At 47.8% G+C, this 18,271-nt stretch overlaps 1 protein-coding gene across 1 annotated transcript in view; it reads right to left on the bottom strand.

The window, feature by feature from the left end:
- Nucleotides 1-18,271, bottom strand: part of LOC121570754 (voltage-dependent T-type calcium channel subunit alpha-1I-like) — a gene marked incomplete at its 5' end in the record, with an annotated part of 123,821 nt that overhangs the window by 18,152 nt on the left and 87,398 nt on the right. Inside the window, 11 exons of the mRNA XM_045213516.1 lie at nucleotides 757-878; nucleotides 1,506-1,584; nucleotides 5,271-5,341; nucleotides 6,061-6,194; nucleotides 11,021-11,130; nucleotides 12,149-12,300; nucleotides 12,639-12,831; nucleotides 13,115-13,204; nucleotides 13,461-13,586; nucleotides 14,695-14,821; nucleotides 15,568-15,746. Of these exons, the coding sequence (XP_045069451.1) occupies nucleotides 757-878; nucleotides 1,506-1,584; nucleotides 5,271-5,341; nucleotides 6,061-6,194; nucleotides 11,021-11,130; nucleotides 12,149-12,300; nucleotides 12,639-12,831; nucleotides 13,115-13,204; nucleotides 13,461-13,586; nucleotides 14,695-14,821; nucleotides 15,568-15,746 (1,383 nt within the window). The remainder of the gene's footprint in view (nucleotides 1-756; nucleotides 879-1,505; nucleotides 1,585-5,270; nucleotides 5,342-6,060; nucleotides 6,195-11,020; nucleotides 11,131-12,148; nucleotides 12,301-12,638; nucleotides 12,832-13,114; nucleotides 13,205-13,460; nucleotides 13,587-14,694; nucleotides 14,822-15,567; nucleotides 15,747-18,271) is intronic.

Here is an 18,271-nt window from a genome sequence, read left to right on the forward strand (position 1 = left end):
TCTTTCCCCTCCTCGTTGCAGGCAGTTTACATTCAACACATCTCCAGGTAAAAGGCAGTGAAAGCTCACATGGTCTCATGAGTAGTAATCTAAGAGAGGTGATTACAGTTCACTGCTTCAGCTGAGAACCCCCCCGTACCTCTACAAACCACTGAGGAGGTGTTCTTATGGTGCGCCCCTGTCACACAGTGAAGCGGGAGTGGGACCATTCGCCTATTTAAAAGGCAATCTAAACAGAGAATATACGCTGAGCTGGCACTTTCCACGCGTCATTAATAGGTATGGTAGCGCTCAAGGAGCAGAGGATATGAAAAGAAAAGGAGCAGGAGGTCCCGGGCGCTGACGGTTCCGTTAAAGTTCACTCTTTTACTCTCCTTCCTTCCTCTCCAGCTAGGGAGTAGGAGGGAGTTGCCCCTTGATGCTGATCTAAGGTCAGTTTTGATTTTCCCCCTCCCTCAAGGTTAGGATAAACTGAGGGAAAGTTGGGTAAATTTTCCTGTAACAGCAATGGTCTTCTTAGGCAGCAGGACATAGGCTTGTAATTATTCTGAAACGACATTCTTCTCTGCAGCTAACAAGCCAGGCACCAAATACCAACCACAGACATCAAAATGAGAACTGAATAATACAGCCCAAATAGCAACACATTGAAACATGGTAATCCAAGTAATTCTGGATTAAAGTATTAGATGATCAACTGTCTCCATTTATTGTAATAAGCACTCCATAGAACACCATGTAGAAGTCCATTCATACCTTCATGATTCCATTCCAGTTGTCCCCAGTGGAGACCTGGAACAGGGTGAGGAAGGCCATGCCAAAGTTCTCAAAGGTAGCATGGCGGCTCATCCCCTCACACGGGTAGTCCTCGTTACACACTGGGAGAGGAGAGTAGGGAGGGAGGGATGGGGGGAGGGAGGGAGGGATGGGGGGAGGGATGGGGAGGAGGGAGGGAGGGATGGAGGGACGGGGATGTAGGGGAGAGGGAAAGAGAAGGGGAGAGAGAAACAAATAGAGAAAGATAGATACAGAGAGAGATAAAGATACATGAAGAGAAACAAACAGTTTATATAGAGAACATTTATCTGTTCAGTCCTCTTAGAAACCAACAACCAACAACAGCAGACATGGTTGTTTGCTCGTGGTCTTTAAGCTGTCTTGGCTGATTGTTTACCCATCTCTCTCCTTAGTACAGTTGCATTTGGCTCTAATCCTTTGCTGAAGACTGATGGGATGAGAGATAACCTCCAGCAGACATGACTAGAGTACATAGAGAGAGTGTGACAGTTTGAAGACAGGCCTAGCTGCTGTGTTATTGTTTCTCCTGCCTAGTCTCCATGATACTTCTTGGCTCTGGCTGCGTCCAGATACTTTACTAGAAGTTCCTTTCTATTTTTGTCTTGGCTCTCTGTCTGTAATCTAACAGGATTGGATATGTACAACTCTGAACGTGGCGCGCCATTGGGTATGCAGGGTTTTGTTCCAGCCCATCACTACCAACTCACCCAGTTCTCCAAACAGCTCCACCCCCAGTGCTGCATAGATGAAGAACAGGAGCATGAAGAGCAGGCCCAGGTTCCCCACCTGAAACACACATAGGAACTGTGTTAGGAACTGTTTCTGCTCTACACATTCTCTTCGTAATGAAACTTTATTTTGACTGGGTCTCTTTTACAGATGAGCCCTGTAATTACAAAAATATACACATCAAATACACCACGAAAAGCAAAACAAAGATACAAAACACAATCATAGAAAACAAAAAATGTGAATCTGAATTGACCTAGAGGCATCAAATCGTCAATTTTTTATGCAAACGTTCTGAACATTGCATCCCACTGAAAGAACAGCAGGTGTTTTGGCCTTGCCTTTCACCAAGCAACAAAACCTATTGGTCCCAGCATCCATGTTGTGCCATAGTCTCTACCGTATAAGAATCCTCAATAGAAGCATCATTTGCTAGTTGTTCTGCCTTTTGCTTGGGCAGCCCTGCTACCATAAAGGAGTAGTGAAAGCTAGACATTTGGTGCACTACCAAAGCCTAAGTCCTACACCGTATCAGAATCCTCAAGAGGAGCCTGAGGAGGGAATTGGGAAAGTTGTCAGTGGCGTAACCTTACTCTGTTGTTGTGACTATGTAGTTAGAAGCCACCCAGGACACACAGAAGTAGATCCCTCTCTGTCCCACAGGGGGCCAGTATGAAAAATTTATGCACTCACTAACTATAAGTCGCTCTGGATAAGAGCGTCTGCTAAATTACTAAAATGTAAATGTAAATGTCTGCTGAATGGGACTGCATAATAGAAGTTATGTAGTAAATATGATCAGAAAACACTATCCCATTTGTGAGATGTAACCTTACAGAGTCAATGTCACAGCAGCCAGCACACGGCTCTTTCTGGGCCGGTCCCCTGGGGGAGGAGGCTCTACTAGCCTGATCTAGCCTGTTCTAGCCTAATCTAGCCTGTTCTAGCCGGCTCTCGCCTGCTCTATCCAGATCTATCCAGATCTAGCCTGCTCTAGCCTCTACCAGGCTGGCTCCAAACAAATTGCAAGACAAACAGTCACAGACGTGAAGCTGTTTTTCACAGATGAACACAACCCAGGTTTATTAAGATAGGAGTGTTAGTGAGGGTTAAAGACCAAGGTCGTGTTCAGTAGGTACTGAACGTTCGGGAAACTTTTTGAAACTAACAAAGGAAAGTGTGTGTTCTTAGTGGACAAGTTCAGGTGGTAATACCTCCATTTCAAAATGTTTTCTCCCATTTGGGTCTACTGAGCATGCCCCAAGTCACCAATGTCTAAGTTATGTAGAAATGATGTAGTGACATAACAGTTCTATAAAAAATCTCTAAAGCACTTTAGATCCAGACTTTGTTTGTCATACTGTCAGTCTCAGTCTTTCGTCAGACTGTCTCAGTATGATACCGAGTTCCCTTTGGGCCAGAACAAATGCAAGCTCTCCCCAGCTACCTGTGTCACAGTTGATTAGTGATGTATCTAACAGGGAGACCGTAGATCTTACACTACTGGGGATGATTTAAGCACCTCTCTGAAAATAGCACTATTCCATTTAGATCAGTTTAATGATCTGTGATTCTTAATGACGTGTTTATGAGGGGTGATCCAAGCAAGCAAGAGACAAACAAATGGTGAATTTATACCAGGTGAAACCTGGGTCAGTGCTAAGTGAGTCTTGAAGTTACTTTGATTTGTGCAGGTAGCTAAGAGCATGCTATGCTAGCCAGGATCCATTCACTTTTACTGTGTTTTGGTCCCCGATGCTAATGTTAGCTAGCGAATAGTGGCTGTGGCCATAGATGCAAACCCAGAAAAAACTTTTACACATCAAAAAATCTATGTAGAATTACTGGGATAAACAAAAATTAGCTAACTGCAGTAGCTAAGAGAATCGTATAAGATGTCGCTGTGAGCACTCGTAATGAGCTTTTTGAAAGCAGAAATTGTGATATTCAAGCAGCGTTGCCTCCTGCCATAGGCTATATCTGAAGTTTATCACCCAGCCCCTGGAGGAGATAAAACAACTGGCTTTAGTGATGATGTGATGTGACTGAACGACACCATTACCAGCTAGTGAACAGCACATGGAAGCCATTTTAGCTCAGTGGGGGAGAAATGGGATAATGGTGGATAATGGTGGATTCTAGTTGGATAATGTGACTTTATGACTTTATTTGATCCTGTGTTAAGAGATGGCGTCGGTCGTAATGTGTTTGAGAGTGTTAGCTTCAGCTAGCTAGCTAACATCTGTCAGGGGCTTCTCCATGTAACACCATTACACTCAGTCTTGACAGTGTGTAACACTACCGTGGCAGGCGATTTTTCACCTCCTTCTCAAGATGTAACTATGGCAGACTCATTGTCTCCTCTCATCCCACACACACACAAACACACAAACACAAACACACACACACACATTTAAGGATACAAACACACACACACACACACACTGACACACACCTCTTTAATCACTTTGGTGTTAATTACCTGTCTGATGCCCTTGGGGAGATCACCCAGGGCCCTGTGTTAATGAGAAAGGGATCGAGAGCAGCGGAGGAGAGGAGATGTTCTGCCTTACCTCAGTCTTCCCTACACTCCTTCCTCCTCATCGCCTGTTCTCCCTGCCTGCTCTCTTTCACTCACTCTCTACCCGTCTCTCTCTCTCACACACTCTTCATTTCTCTCTTTCTCTGTGGGAATAGTGTGGTCTGGTCCAAACCTTATTAGGAAAAGGAGTCATGTCATTCTAACCCAACCAGATCTAATAACCACACTACATTTCTTAATGTAGTAGAGGTATTAATATCAGTGTATCCCAGCCAGAAACAACCCCTAGCCACTTGTAGAGATCAGAAAGGATATGATAGGTGTATGCAATATGGTCAAACTCCATCCAAGCATATTAGAGTGAAAGGTTAAGCTACTTCCATATTGCATGATAAACCTGTCAAATCCTTTCACATCTACATGAGGTGCCTAGGCAGTAGTGGTTAGGGCCTAGGGGTTGTTTCTAGACCAGGGTGGTATTCATAAAGTGTCTCAGAATAGGAGTACTGATCTAGGATCAGTTTATCCTTCTAGATCAGCACTCCTACTCTGACACTCTTTATGAATACAGTCTTTTCCCAGAGCACTCTCCATGGGCCTGAAAGCACACACTGTTCACATTATGTGCAGAGATATAGCTACTGTTTGAAGATCATCATCATCTCATTTGATTGTTTGATTGTTTGCAGCTGCCATCATCTACATAATAATCCTTGGTAGAATAGCTTGTTGAAAAACAGATTAAAATGCTTGTTAATTTTCTGTTCAGTTTCTCCCACTGAACATAATCATTCAATCAGCCCCTATGTTCGTCCGCGCTCATCATAGCATAGGAGCTCTGTGTGTGTGTGTTTGTGTTTGTGTGTGTGTGTGCGCGTGCGTGTGTGCACGTGTGCGTTTGTGTCTGTGTGTGTGTGTGTGCCAGTGTGGCCAGTCTGAGTCACCAATTAGCACTGCCCAGAGAGCTAGAGAGAGGCCACACATTCCTGGTCATTGATCTGCCTGGCCTGGCTGCAGTTTGGCCTCCCCTTTTCATAATGCCTCTCACTCCCTCAGGCCTCAAATTTAGGATGGATTCCCAGGGCAGTGTGTGAGGGGAGGGGGGCTGTTTTGGGCTGTGTTGACTAAGAACTGCAGGCAGAGTGTCATAGCATTGGCTCATCCAACGTTTGTCTGTGTGTCTGTGTGTGTTTGTTTGCACCTGTGGTAGGGCTTGGACCACCGTATCCAGCAGAGCTCTCATTCCTTTAGCCATCTTCAGCAGCTTCAGAACTGGGATGGAGAGAAGAGAGAGAGAGAGAGAGAGAGAGAGAGAGAGAGAGAGAGAGAGAGAGAGAGAGAGAGAGCGGAGAGAGAGAGCGGAGAGAGAGAGAGAGAGAGAGAGAGAGAGAGAGAGAGAGAGAGAGAGAGAGAGAGAGCGAGAGAGAGAGAGAGACAGAAACAGAGATAAAGGTTATGATGAGGGCTGGGGAGAGGAGAACTGGAGGGGGAGATTATAAATGCTGGGCATTTAGGGAATTCCCTCCGGTTCAATTCTGGACTAAACAGGAAACATCCAGCCTCCGAAAGGTCACAGCTACATTTATACCCAGCACACACACTCTCACAGACACGTTCATACACACACACTATCACACTCTCTCATGGCTCTCTTACTGGCCCAACCATTAGTCATGAGCTGTAGCTTTGGTAGGATAATGATGAAGCAGTGATCCTATGTTGTACACTGGGTCTGTATGGGTCTGTACACTGGGTCTGTACACTGGGTCTGTATGCTGGGTCTGTACGCTGGGTCTGTATGGGTCTGTAAACTGGGTCTGTAAACTGGGTGTGTGCATGCTACCCATAGATTCCAGAGGGGGTGAGCAGGAAAGGTGTTGTACTGTGTGTGTGAGTGTCTGCGTGTGTGTGTGTGTGTGTGTGTGTGTGTGTGTGTGTGTGTATGTGTCCGTGTGTGTGTATGTGCCAGGGTGCATTCATGCGTGCGTTACCTCGTGCGATCCTCAACACCCTCATGATGCGTATGATGGTAGGGTTGATGGGGAGAGAAGCGCTGTAGTCGATCTCCTCCAGAGTGATGCCCATCACTGACAGCAACACGATGGCCAGATCCAACTGGTTCCACCTACACACAGGGTCAGAGAGCAAAGCGTAGTCACACTGGAGGTCATGTTCCATCAGGGTCATTCATGTACTGTACAGGTACAGGCGTGTGTGTGTGTGTGTGCGCGCATGTGTGTGGTGTGTGTTGTGTGTGAGTGAGCGTGTGTGTGTGGTGTGTGTGCTTGTGTGTGTGTGTGTGGTGCGTGTATGTGTGTGTGTGTGTACCCAGTAAACCAGTCTGTTTCCACCTGCCTGCTTCTCCACTATGACCCAGTTTAAGACACGCTGTGAAAACTCAGATCCCTAAATCTGATTATGCAGAGAGACTGTCCTACCAGACAGCACTGATGTCACAGAAAAGAGAGAAGGTGCTGCCAAATCACACTAACATACATCTCTCTCTCTCTCTCTCTCTCTCTCTCTCTCTCCTCCCAACCCCCTCTCTATTCTACCCCCCTCTCTCTTCTACCCTCTCTCTCTCTCATACCCCCCCCTTTCTCTGCCTCCATCATAGCAAAATGGGTCAATACCATTAAAGCACCAGGTAAATGTTTGTGTTTTGTTCACATCAACATCTTCAACGTGTATGTGTTGTCAACAGCAGCAGCAGTTCAGCACCAGCCATTACTGAGTCAATGAAATGAATGGATATCCAACATCGACCACAATCTATCTGCTTCATCACTAACCCATTATGTTGAATGGGAAAACAATTAGAGAAAGAGAATGAGTAGGAATGGCTCTTGTGATGCGGCGTGTATCTGTGAGGGGGTTGATCTGAGTCCTGCTAACAGTAATGTGGCTGTAATTGAATTAATAACAGTAATAATAGAATGGGAGAAATCACTGCTCCACCATATTGCTCACAGTGTGGGTGAGATATTGGACTGTATGGAGGCAGAGAGATTCTTCTGTGATTTCTCTGTTTCCTGATTGAGACCATGGGTCAGGAATGGGCCAGAGATGAGGATAGAGGAGTGTACTAACTATAGCTCTTCTGCATCTGAAGAAATGGACAATGATACATCTACACACAGTGCAAGACTAGCAGATTAGCATCATGAATATTGTTCTGGAGGCAGCTCTGCAGAGTGGTCACTAGCTGGCACAGCCTTTAAACCTAATCTTAACCCTAACCTTTAAACCTAACCTTAACCCTAACTACCTACAGTACAGCTAACACTATAAACCATACACTGAGATGACACACACAGTGTCCCCAGTGTAGCGTATAGGATTAATTCAGTCCACTCACTAGTACTTGTCTTTTAGTATAGAGAGAGAATCCTAGTTATATTACGGCTATGGCATTACTACTATGAATCACACATAGTGAGAAGACACACACAGTGTCCCCAGTGTAGCAGTGTGTATAGTGTTTATTCAGTAGTTTCTGAGGTGGAAGTTGGGAGAGTTATATTTGGGTGTTTCAGTGAAATGTAAGTGAGGGAGGCCCCGCTCTCTCGCTTTCCCAGATGTTTAGTTCATTTCATTCCGATCTCCTTTGCATTATTGTAGCCATTTTCTGTAGCCTGTCAACTATGCGTCTGTCTATCCCTGTTCTCTCCTCTCCGCACAGGCTATACAAACGCCTCACACCGCGTGGCTGCTGCCTCTCTAACCTTGTGGTCCCTGCACGCACGACCCACGTGGAGTTCCAGGTCTCCGGCAGCCTATGGAACTGCCGTTCTGCGGCCAACAAGGCAGAGTTCATCTCAGCCTATGCTACCCTCCAGTCCCTCGACTTCTTGGCGCTGACGGAAACATGGATTACCACTGAAAACACTGCTACTCCTACTACTCTCTCCTCGTCTGACCATGTGTTCTCGCATACCCCGAGAGCATCTGGTCAGCGGGGTGGTGGCACAGGAATCCTCCTCTCTCCCAAGTTGACATTCTCTCTTTTCCCCCTGACCCATCTGTCTATCTCCTCATTTGAATTCCATGCTGTCACAGTCACTAGCCCATTCAAGCTTAACATCCTTATAATTTATCGCCCTCCAGGTTCCCTTGGAGAGTTCATCAATGAGCTTGACGCCTTGATAAGTTCCTTTCCTGAGGATGGCTCACCCCTCACAGTTCTGGGTGACTTTAACCTCCCTACGTCTACCTTTGACTCATTTCTCTCTGCCTCCTTCTTTCCACACACTTTTGACCTCACCCTCACACCGTCCCCCCCTACTCACAAGGCAGGCAATACGCTTGACCTCATCTTTACTAGATGCTGTTCTTCTACTAATCTCACTGCAACTCCCCTCCATGTCTCTGACCACTACTTTGTATCCTTTTCTCTCTCGCTCTCCTCCAACACTACTCACTCTGCCTCTACTCAGATGGTAATGCGCCATCGCAACCTTCGCTCTCTCTCTCCCGCTACTCTCTCCTCTTCCATCCTATCATCTCTTCCCTCTGCTCAATCCTTCTCCCTCCAATCTCCTGATTCTGCCTCCTCAACCCTCCTCTCCTCCCTTTCTGCATCCTTTGACTCTCTATGTCCCCTATCCTCCCGGCCGGCTCGGTCCTCCCCTCCTGCTCCGTGGCTTAACGACTCATTGCGAGCTCACAGAACAGGCAGGAAAACTAGACTCCCTGCGGACCTGGCATCTTTTCACTCCCTCCTCTCTACATTTTATTCCTCTGTTTCTGCTGCTAAAGCCACTTTCTACCACTCTAAATTCCAAGCATCTGCCTCTAACCCTAGGAAGCTCTTTGCCACCTTCTCCTCCCTGCTGAATCCTCCTCCCCCTCCCCCCCTCCTCCCTCTCTGTGGATGACTTCGTCAACCATTTTGAAAAGAAGGTTGACGACATCCGATCCTCGTTTGTTAAGTCAAATGACACTGCTGGTCCTGCTCACACTGCCCTACCCTATGCTTTGACTTCTTTCTCCCGCCGGCCGCCCAACAACCTACCCGCTTGACCCTATTCCCTCCTCTCTTCTCCAGACCATCTCCGGTGACCTTCTCCCTTACCTCACCTCGCTCATCAACTCATCCTTGACCGTTGGCTATGTCCCTTCCGTCCGTCGTCAAGAGAGCGAGAGTTGCACCCCTTCTCAAAAAACCAACACTCGATCCCTCTGATGTCTACAGACCAGTATCCCTTCTTTCTTTTCTCTCCAAAACTCTTGAGCGTGCCGTCTTTAGCCAACTCTCTTGCTATCTCTCTCAGAATGACCTTCTTGATCCAAACCAGTCAGGTTTCAAGACTGGTCATTCAACTGAGACTGCTCTTCTCTGTGTCACGGAGGCTCTCCGCACTGCTAAAGCTAACTCTCTCTCCTCTGCTCTTGTCCTTCTAGACCTGTCTGCTGCCTTTGATACTGTGAACCATCAGATCCTCCTATCCACCCTCTCTGAGCTGGGCATATCCGGCACGGCTCACTCTTGGATTGCGTCCTACCTGACCGGTTGCTCCTACCAAGTGACGTGGCGAGAATCTGTCTCCGCACCACGTGCTCTCACCACTGGTGTCCTCCAGGGCTCAGTTCTAGGCCCTCTCCTATTCTCGCTATACACCAAGTCACTGGGCTCTGTCATATCCTCACATGGCCTCTCCTATCATTGCAACGCAGACGACACACAACTAATCTTCTCCTTTCCCCCTTCTGATAACCAGGTGGCGAATCGCATCTCTGCATGTCTGGCAGACATATCAGTGTGGATGACGGATCCCCACCTCAAGCTGAACCTCGGCAAGACGGAGCTGCTCTTCCTCCCGGGGAAGGACTGCCCGTTCCATGATCTCGCCATCACGGTTGACAACTCCGTTGTGTCCTCCTCCCAGAGTGCGAAGAGCCTTGGCGTGACCTTGGACAACACCCTGTCATTCTCCGCCAACATCAATGCGGTGACCCGATCCTGTAGGTTCATGCTCTACAACATTCAGAGAGTACGACCCTGCCTTACACAGGAAGCGGCACAGGTCCTAAACCAGGCACTTGTCATCTCCCGTCTGGATTACTGCAACTCGCTGTTGGCTGGGCTCCCTGCCTGTGCCATTAAACCCCTACAACTCATCCAGAATGCCGCAGCCCGTCTGGTGTTCAGCCTTCCCAAGTTCTCTCACGTCACCCCGCTCCTCCGCACACTCCACTGGCTTCCAGTTGAAGCTCGCATCTACTACAAGACCATGGTGCTTGCCTACGGAGCTGTGAGGGGAACGGCACCTCCGTACCTTCAGACTCTGATCAGTCCCTACACCCAAACGAGGGCATTGCGTTCATCCACCTCTGGCCTGCTGGCCCCCCTACCTCTGCGGAAGCACAGTTCCTGCTCAGCCCAGTCAAAACTGTTCGCTGCTCTGGCACCCCAATGGTGGAACAAGCTCCCTCACAACGCCAGGACAGCGGAGTCACTCACCACCTTCTGGAGACACTTGAAACCCCACCTCTTTAAGGAATACCTGGGATAGGATAAAGTAATCCTTCTACCCCCCCCACCCCCACCCCCACAAAAAAGAAAAACTAACATATTGTGAAGTGGTTATCCCACTGGCTATAAGGTGAATGCACCAATTTGTAAGTCGCTCTGGATAAGAGCGTCTGCTAAATGACGTTAATGTAAATGTAAATGTAGATCAGCAGTATCTGTCTTTGACTATACAGAGAGTATCCCAGCATATAGTTCAGCTATAGTAAAGCTATGACACTACCAGGAAGTACCATTGAAGTCAAAAGCTCTTTTCTAATGGAGTGGTGGTTAAGAAGGGCAGCTATGAATCATATACTGTGTATGAATCATACATAGTGAGATGACTGACACACACACACACACACACACACAGTGTGTCCCCAGTGCAGCAGTGAATACAGTGTTTATTCAGTAAGTCAGTGTGGCCCTGTAACTACCTGTCTTTAAAGAAGCGTCGGAAGCCGAAGGCGGTGAGCTTCAGGAGGGTCTCCAGTACAAAGGTGGACGTGAAGAAATAGTTACAGTACTTCAACACTAGATCCAGAGACTGAGAGAGAGAGAGAGAGAGAGAGAGAGGGAAGGAGGTGGGAGGGAGGATGAGAGAGAGAAGGAGGTGGGACGGGGAGGAGAGAGAGAAGGAGGTGGGACGGAGGAGGAGAGAGAGAAGGAGGTGGGAGGGAGGGGAGAGAGAGAGAAGGATGTGGGAGGGAGGGGCAGAGAGAGAAGGAGGTGGGAGGGAGGGGAGAGAGAGAAGTAGGTGGGAGTGAGGGAGGAGAGAGAGAAGGAGGTGGGAGGGAGAGAGGAGAGAGAGAAGGAGGTTGGAGGGAGGGAGGAGGAGAGAGAGAAGGAGGTGGGAGGGAGGGAGGGGAGAGACAGAAGGAGGTGGGAGGGAGGGAGGAGAGAGAGAAGGAGGTGGGAGGGAGGGAGGAGAGAGAGAAGGAGGTGAGAGGGAGGGGGAGAGAGAAGGAGGTGGGAGGGAGGGGGAGAGAGACAAGGATGTGGGAGGGAGGGGGAGAGAGAGAAGGAGGTGGGAGGGAGGGAGGAGAGAGAGAAGGATGTGGGAGGGAAGGGGAGAGAGAGAAGGAGGTGGGAGGGAGGGGGAGAGAGAGAGAAGGATGTGGGAGGGAGGGGAAGAGAGAGAAGGAGGTGGGAGGGAGGGAGGAGGAGAGAGAGAAGGAGGTGGGAGGGAGGGGGAGGGAGAGAAGGAGGTGGGAGGGAGCGGAGAGAGAGAGAAGGAGGTGGGAGGGAGGGGGAGAGAGAGAAAGAAGGAGATGGGAGTGAGGGGGAGAGAGAAGGAGGTGGGAGGGAGGAGAGAGAGAAGGTGGGAGGGAGGGAGGAGAGATAGAAGGATGTGGGAGGGAGAGAGGGAGGGGGAGAGAGAGAAAGAGGTGGGAGGGAGGGGGAGGGAGAGAGAGGAGGAGGTGGGAGGATGAAATGGGAAGGAGAGAGAGAGGGAGTCACATATGGTACTGTCTACTGTTGTTGTTTGTAAGGTAAACTCAAATATGCCAAATATACATATTTCTGTCACACCCCCCCACACACACCCCTCCCTCCAGTCTTACTCGTGGCTGGCTGTAGTGTTCCAGTGACATGGTGATGACGTTGATACAGATGATGAAGGTGATGAAGAGGTCCAGGTAGTAGGTGGTACACAGAGTGTGGATCCACAGGCGGAGGGAGCTGTAGCTGGCATAGTAGGGGATCTTCTGGGCGTCTGGTAAGGGGAGACAAATACAGGTCATAGTACTTAATACATAGTACTACTGTACACTATTCAAAAGCATTCCTGTGATGTCCTCCTGTCAAGAGTAATACCCATAACCAATTCACACAATCATTGATGATCTATCTCTGGATGTTCTTCTCATATATCCCTGCCTCCATTTTTCCTTCCCTCCTTTCTTTGCATTCTGTTTTACTCCTGATCTGTTCCTCATCAACTCCAAGCAACTTACTTTGAGAGAAGACCTCTCTCCCTCTCTCTCCCTCCCTCCCTCCCAAACCTCCCTCCCTCCCTCTCTCTCTCTCTCTCTCCCTCCCTCCCTCCCTTACCCCTCCTCTTCTTCTCCATGCGTCTCCGTCGTTTATCCTCTCTCCTTTTAGCCTCTTCCACTTCCTGGTTCTGACGGCACTTGTGGAAGTTCTCCACCACCACGCCCACAAACATGTTGAGAACGAAGAAACTGACGATGAGGAGGAAAGAGATGAAGTAGAGGAGCATCCACGGACTGTTGTTGATCACTGGCTAGAGGAGAGAGGGAGAGAGGGAGAGAGGGAGAGAGGGAGAGAGGGAGAGAGACATGGGGGAGGGGGGGAGGGAGATAGGAGAGAGAGAGAGAGAGAGAGAGAGAGAGAGAGAGAGAGAGAGAGAGAGAGAGAGAGGTGCATGTGAGTGTTTAGTCGAAGGAGGAGAGGGAGAGAAGGAGTTGAGTATGCTCTGATAGATCAGTCAGCCAATACAACTGAAAAAATAATACATCTATAGAAATATAATGGATAGACTTGATGATCACTATTAGACTAGTTACCTGTTGGTCCACCCCTACAGCGTCCAGGCCATGGTACATGATGTTGACCCAGCCGTCCTTCGAAGCCAGCACAAACAGTGACATCAGAGCCTGCGGTACAGAACACACACACACACACACACACACACACATACACACACACAGAACACACACACACATTCAGAAATGCAGACATACAGACAGATAAACAGAACACACATGAAAGACATGAAATATAAACACACGTGAACATATAGAGACAAAAACACACAGACATAACATCTGTTCAGTATTTCATACTGGCCCACTCCACCATGTCCATCAGTTTGACACCTCTTCTGAAATTGATACTGGGAGAAATCCTCACCTGTCCCAGGTTGTCAAAGTTGTACTTGTGATGGGCCCATTTGTAGTTGGCCTGCAGACAGTCAGACTTGTTGGTGATGTTCTTGACGTCGAGGCCAAAGCAGTAGAAGAACTTCCCTTTGAACAGCTGTCAGGGAACAATGGAAACAATGGACAGAGCCACTTCAGATGTCTTGTTGTTGTTGGTGGTGTTCACAGAGAAGTGGTTTCCTTCATATGTCATTATCAAAGGACAGACACACTTGATGGGAATAATAGGGAGGTGGTCATTACATAGATGGTCAAGCGAGAGGGAAGGAAGGAGAGAGAGAGATAGAGGAAGACAGATGGCAAATATTGATAAAGACAGAGAGGGGACAGGGACAGAGGGACAGACAAAAACAGAGGGAGAGGTAGAAGGTGAGGAAACAGAGATACAGAAATGCCAGGGTATATGTTAGAGGAGAAAGACAGGGTATATGTTAGAGGAGAAAGACAGGGTATATGTTGGAGGAGAAAGACAGGGTATATGTTGGAGGAAAAAGACAGGGTATATGTTGGAGGAAAAAGAAAGGGTATATGTTGGCGGAGAAAGACAGGGTATATGTTGGAGGAGAAAGACAGGGTATATGTTGGAGGAAAAAGACAGGGTATATGTTAGAGGAGAAAGAAAGGGTATATGTTGGAGGAGAAAGACAGGGTATATGTTAGAGGAGAAAGACAGGGTATATGTTAGAGGAGAAAGACAGGGTATATGTTGGAGGAGAAATGCCAGGGTATATGTTGGAGGAGAAAGACAGTGTATATGTTAGAGGAGAAAGACAGGGTATATGTTGGAGGAGAAATGCCAGAGTATATGTTGGAGGAGAAAGACAGTGTATATGTTAGAGGAGAAAGACAGGGTATATGTTAGAGGAGAAAGTTAGGGTATATGTTGGAGGAGAAAGACAGGGTATATGTTGGAGGAGAAAGACAGGGTATATGTTGGAGGAGAAAGACAGGGTATATGTTAGAGGAGAAAGACAGGGTATATGTTGGAGGAGAAAGACAGGGTATATGTTAGAGGAGAAAGACAGGGTATATGTTGGAGGAGAAAGACAGGGTATATGTTAGAGGAGAAAGACAGGGTATATGTTGGAGGAGAAAGACAGGGAAAGTGAAAGCTTGATAAAATGATAGAGGAAAACAGAGATAGAAAACAAAACACGGAGCAAGAAAGATGGAGAGACAAGTACTCAAATGATAACAGCCCCTACCTGCACCCCCAGGATACCAAATATGATGAAGAAAGCACAGCAGATAAGGACAATGTTTCCTATAGGTTTCAGAGACGTTATCAGAGTCTCCACTACCAGCTTCAGACCTGGGGCTCGACTGATCACCCTGTAGAAAGAGAAACAGAGAGAGAGAGAGCGAGAGAGAGAGCGGGAGAGGGATAGAGAGAGAGAGATGAAGGGAGAGAGAGAGGGAGGGATGAAGAGAGAAAGAGAGAGAGATGGAGGGAGGGAGAGAAAGATAGGGAAAGAGAGAGAGGAAGGGAGAGAGATGGAGGGTTAGAGAGAGAGAGTGATGGAGAGAGAGGGAGAGGTAGAGAGAGAGAGGGAGAGGTAGAGAGAGAGAGAGGGAGAGAGATGGAAGATTAGAGAGAGGGAGAGCGAGAGAGAGAGAGGGATGCAGAGTTTGTAAGAGGAGTGCTTCCCAAAATACAGTATTTGCAGCTGACTCAGAGAGGGTGTATATAAATCTATATTTCAAAGGTGACATTTTTCTGGTCGTTCAGGTATAAGGGAAAGTGAACTCCAGAAAGAGTAGCCGCTGCATGAGCAACAGCTAATGGGGATCCTAATAAACTAAACTAAACTGACCCCAAATCACCAAAGAAACAATACTGCACAACTAGTCTGCTTTCACCACTATGGGACAAGGACATTATGTGAACCCCCCTGTAGTGTGTCCTCCCTACCTGAGGGGACGCAGTGTGTGTCTGAAGGTATGTCCTCCCTACCTGAAGGGGTGCAGCGTGTGTCTGTAGTATGTCCTCCCTACCTGAAGGGGTGCAGCGTGTGTCTGAAGGTATGTCCTCCCTACCTGAAGGGGTGCAGCGTGTGTCTGTAGTATGTCCTCCCTACCTGAGGGGGCGCAGTGTGCGGAGCAATCTGAGAACCCTCAGCACCCCCAGGATCTTAGCCCCGCCCGCCATGGACACCACAATGTCAATCAACGACACAAAGACCAGGAAGCCGTCCAACACGTTCCAGCTGCTTTTCAGATATGCCTGTTCCCCTATATACAGGCCCATAGACACCACCTATAGAGAAGTGGGAGGGAGATATGGAGAGGGGTGAGAGAGGGGGAGGGAGAGGGGGAGAGAGAGGGAGAGGGAGATAGGTTGTGAGTGAGGTATGTTATCAACAGGTACACCCGGTCACCTATATACAATCCCATAGTGTATGAAGAATTGAAATTGCCAGCATTACATTGAATAAAGTTGGTACAATTACATAAATGTTTTTGTTGCAAAAGAGAGCAAGAGTCATGCATCATGTCAATGAGAGAGTTGTGCTAAAGTTCATGTATTCCCCTGCACACATATCTCAGGTTAGGAGACTGGTCCCAGAATGACTAGAGAGGTCTCAGACACATTACATGGTGCATGAGAAATGGAGATAATGAGAGATATGGAGAAGAGAGAGAGAGACAGAGAGAGAGAGAGAGAGAGAGAGAGAGAGAGAGAGAGAGAGAGAGAGAGAGAGAGAGAGAAGGAGAGAAGGAGAGAGAGAGAAGGAGAGAGAGAGAGAGAGCGAGAAGGAGAGAGAGAGAGAGAGAGAGAGGGAGAGAGAAGGAGAGAGAAGGAGTGAGAGAGGGAGAGGGAGATAGGAGTATGAGAGAGAGAGGGAGAGGGAGAGAGGGAGAGAGAGAGAGAGGGAGAGAGAAGAGAGAGAGAGAGAGAGAGAGAGAGAGAGAGAGAGAGAGAGAGAGAGAGAGAGAGAGAGAGAGAGAGAGAGAGAGAGAGAGAAGGAGAGAGAAGGAGTGAGAGACGGAGAGGGAGATAGGAGTGAGAGAGAGAGGGAGAGAGAAGGAGGGAGAGGGAGAGGGAGAGAGAGAGAGAGTAGAGAGAGAAGGAGAGAGAGAGAGAGAGAGAGAGAGAGAGAGAGAGAGAGAGAGAGAGAGAGAGAGAGAGAGAGAGAGGGAGAGAGAGAGAGAGAGAGAGAGAGAGAGAGAGAGAGGAGTGAGTCGTAAGCAGCTGCAGGTCACAGGAGTCTTTGTGTTGAAATCTATAGACACTAACAAGACGTGTGACAGAAAGTGACTCACACACACTATAGAACCGCCTCGAGGATAACTATACACACACACACACACACACACACACACACACACACACACACACACACACACACGTACAAGCACAGACGTATACACGCACACACATACAAAGCACACAAACAAAAGCACGCACACACACACATACACACACTTGCTCACCTGGATCATGAAATGGGCTACATCTCTGTGACACACACATCCACACCTGTTCACACACACACTTGCTCATACTAGCTAGAGCCCGCTGGCAGACACTGATATTAACTGTCACAGTCACACTGGCTGCTGCTGGCACTGGGAACTATTTATATATACACACACACACACGCACGCACGCACACACACACACACACACACACACACACACACACACGCTAGCTACTAGCACAAGGAACTTTCCATCACACACAAACAAACAGAGTTAACAGGGCATCTGAGAGAGTTATACAGTACAAACTGCAGGTAGACACAGTAGGCTCTCTGACACAGAGTTGGACTAATGATGCAACACTGTGCCCTTGGGTTGTACAGAGTTGGTGGAACATCATTTGACACACCATGCCACCATCCAGGTCCCCATGACTTTCTTCTGTGATTCTTGCTACAAACACACAACTATGTATCATGGATGCCAAGCTGTGCCATATGGGTATAGTTAGATTGAGTGGTACATATTGGATGTGTGTGTAAATTCAGGGGTAGCGGCTTCAGGAGATTGCAAGGCAGCAATGTGAATGAGTGGTTACGAGGACATTGGATAAAAAATGCCCATGATTTAAATGAAGGAACACAGTCAGAGCAGAAATCCAATGCATATTACATTTTACGTCACTTAGCAGACGCTCTTATCCAGAGCGACTTACATTATTATTTTTTAATACCCCCGTGGGAATCGAACCCACAACCCTGGCGTTGCAAACGCCATGCTCTAACAACTGAGCTACATCCCTCCCCTACCCTAGACGACGCTGGGCCAATTGTGCGCCGCCCCATGGGTCTCCCGGTCACGGCCGGCTACGACAGAGCCTGGATTCGAACCAGGATCTCTAGTGGCACAGCTAGCACTGCGATGCAGTGCCTTGGACCACTGCGCCACTCGGGAGACGATATTATTAACATGATTATTATTATTATCATTATAGGCTCTGACTGACTGGCATTGAAGCCAAATTATCACTTAGCATGAGACTGACGAGAGTACAAAAGACAGCTGCGTATATACGGTACTGTATGACCATAATGATAATCTAATATAATGATCCTACTGCCTAGCCCTAGACCGTACATTTAAGCCTATTGACTAATGCCTATGCTCCTGAGACCCAGCAATTCATTTTGGTCCTCTCTAATGGACATTCGTTTTTGGGCCATATCTCTAAGGCCATACTTGCCACTGTGTTAGGTCCTGTTGTACTTTTGAGAGGACATTCTGGGCTTTTCAATGAAATCACGTGTGGGGGTGTCACCTTGATAATGTTTTATTTCTTGTTCCTCAAAATGGTTACC

This window comes from Coregonus clupeaformis, unplaced genomic scaffold (assembly GCF_020615455.1).
Source record: "Coregonus clupeaformis isolate EN_2021a unplaced genomic scaffold, ASM2061545v1 scaf0119, whole genome shotgun sequence".
Classification (NCBI taxonomy): Eukaryota; Metazoa; Chordata; class Actinopteri; order Salmoniformes; family Salmonidae; genus Coregonus; species Coregonus clupeaformis.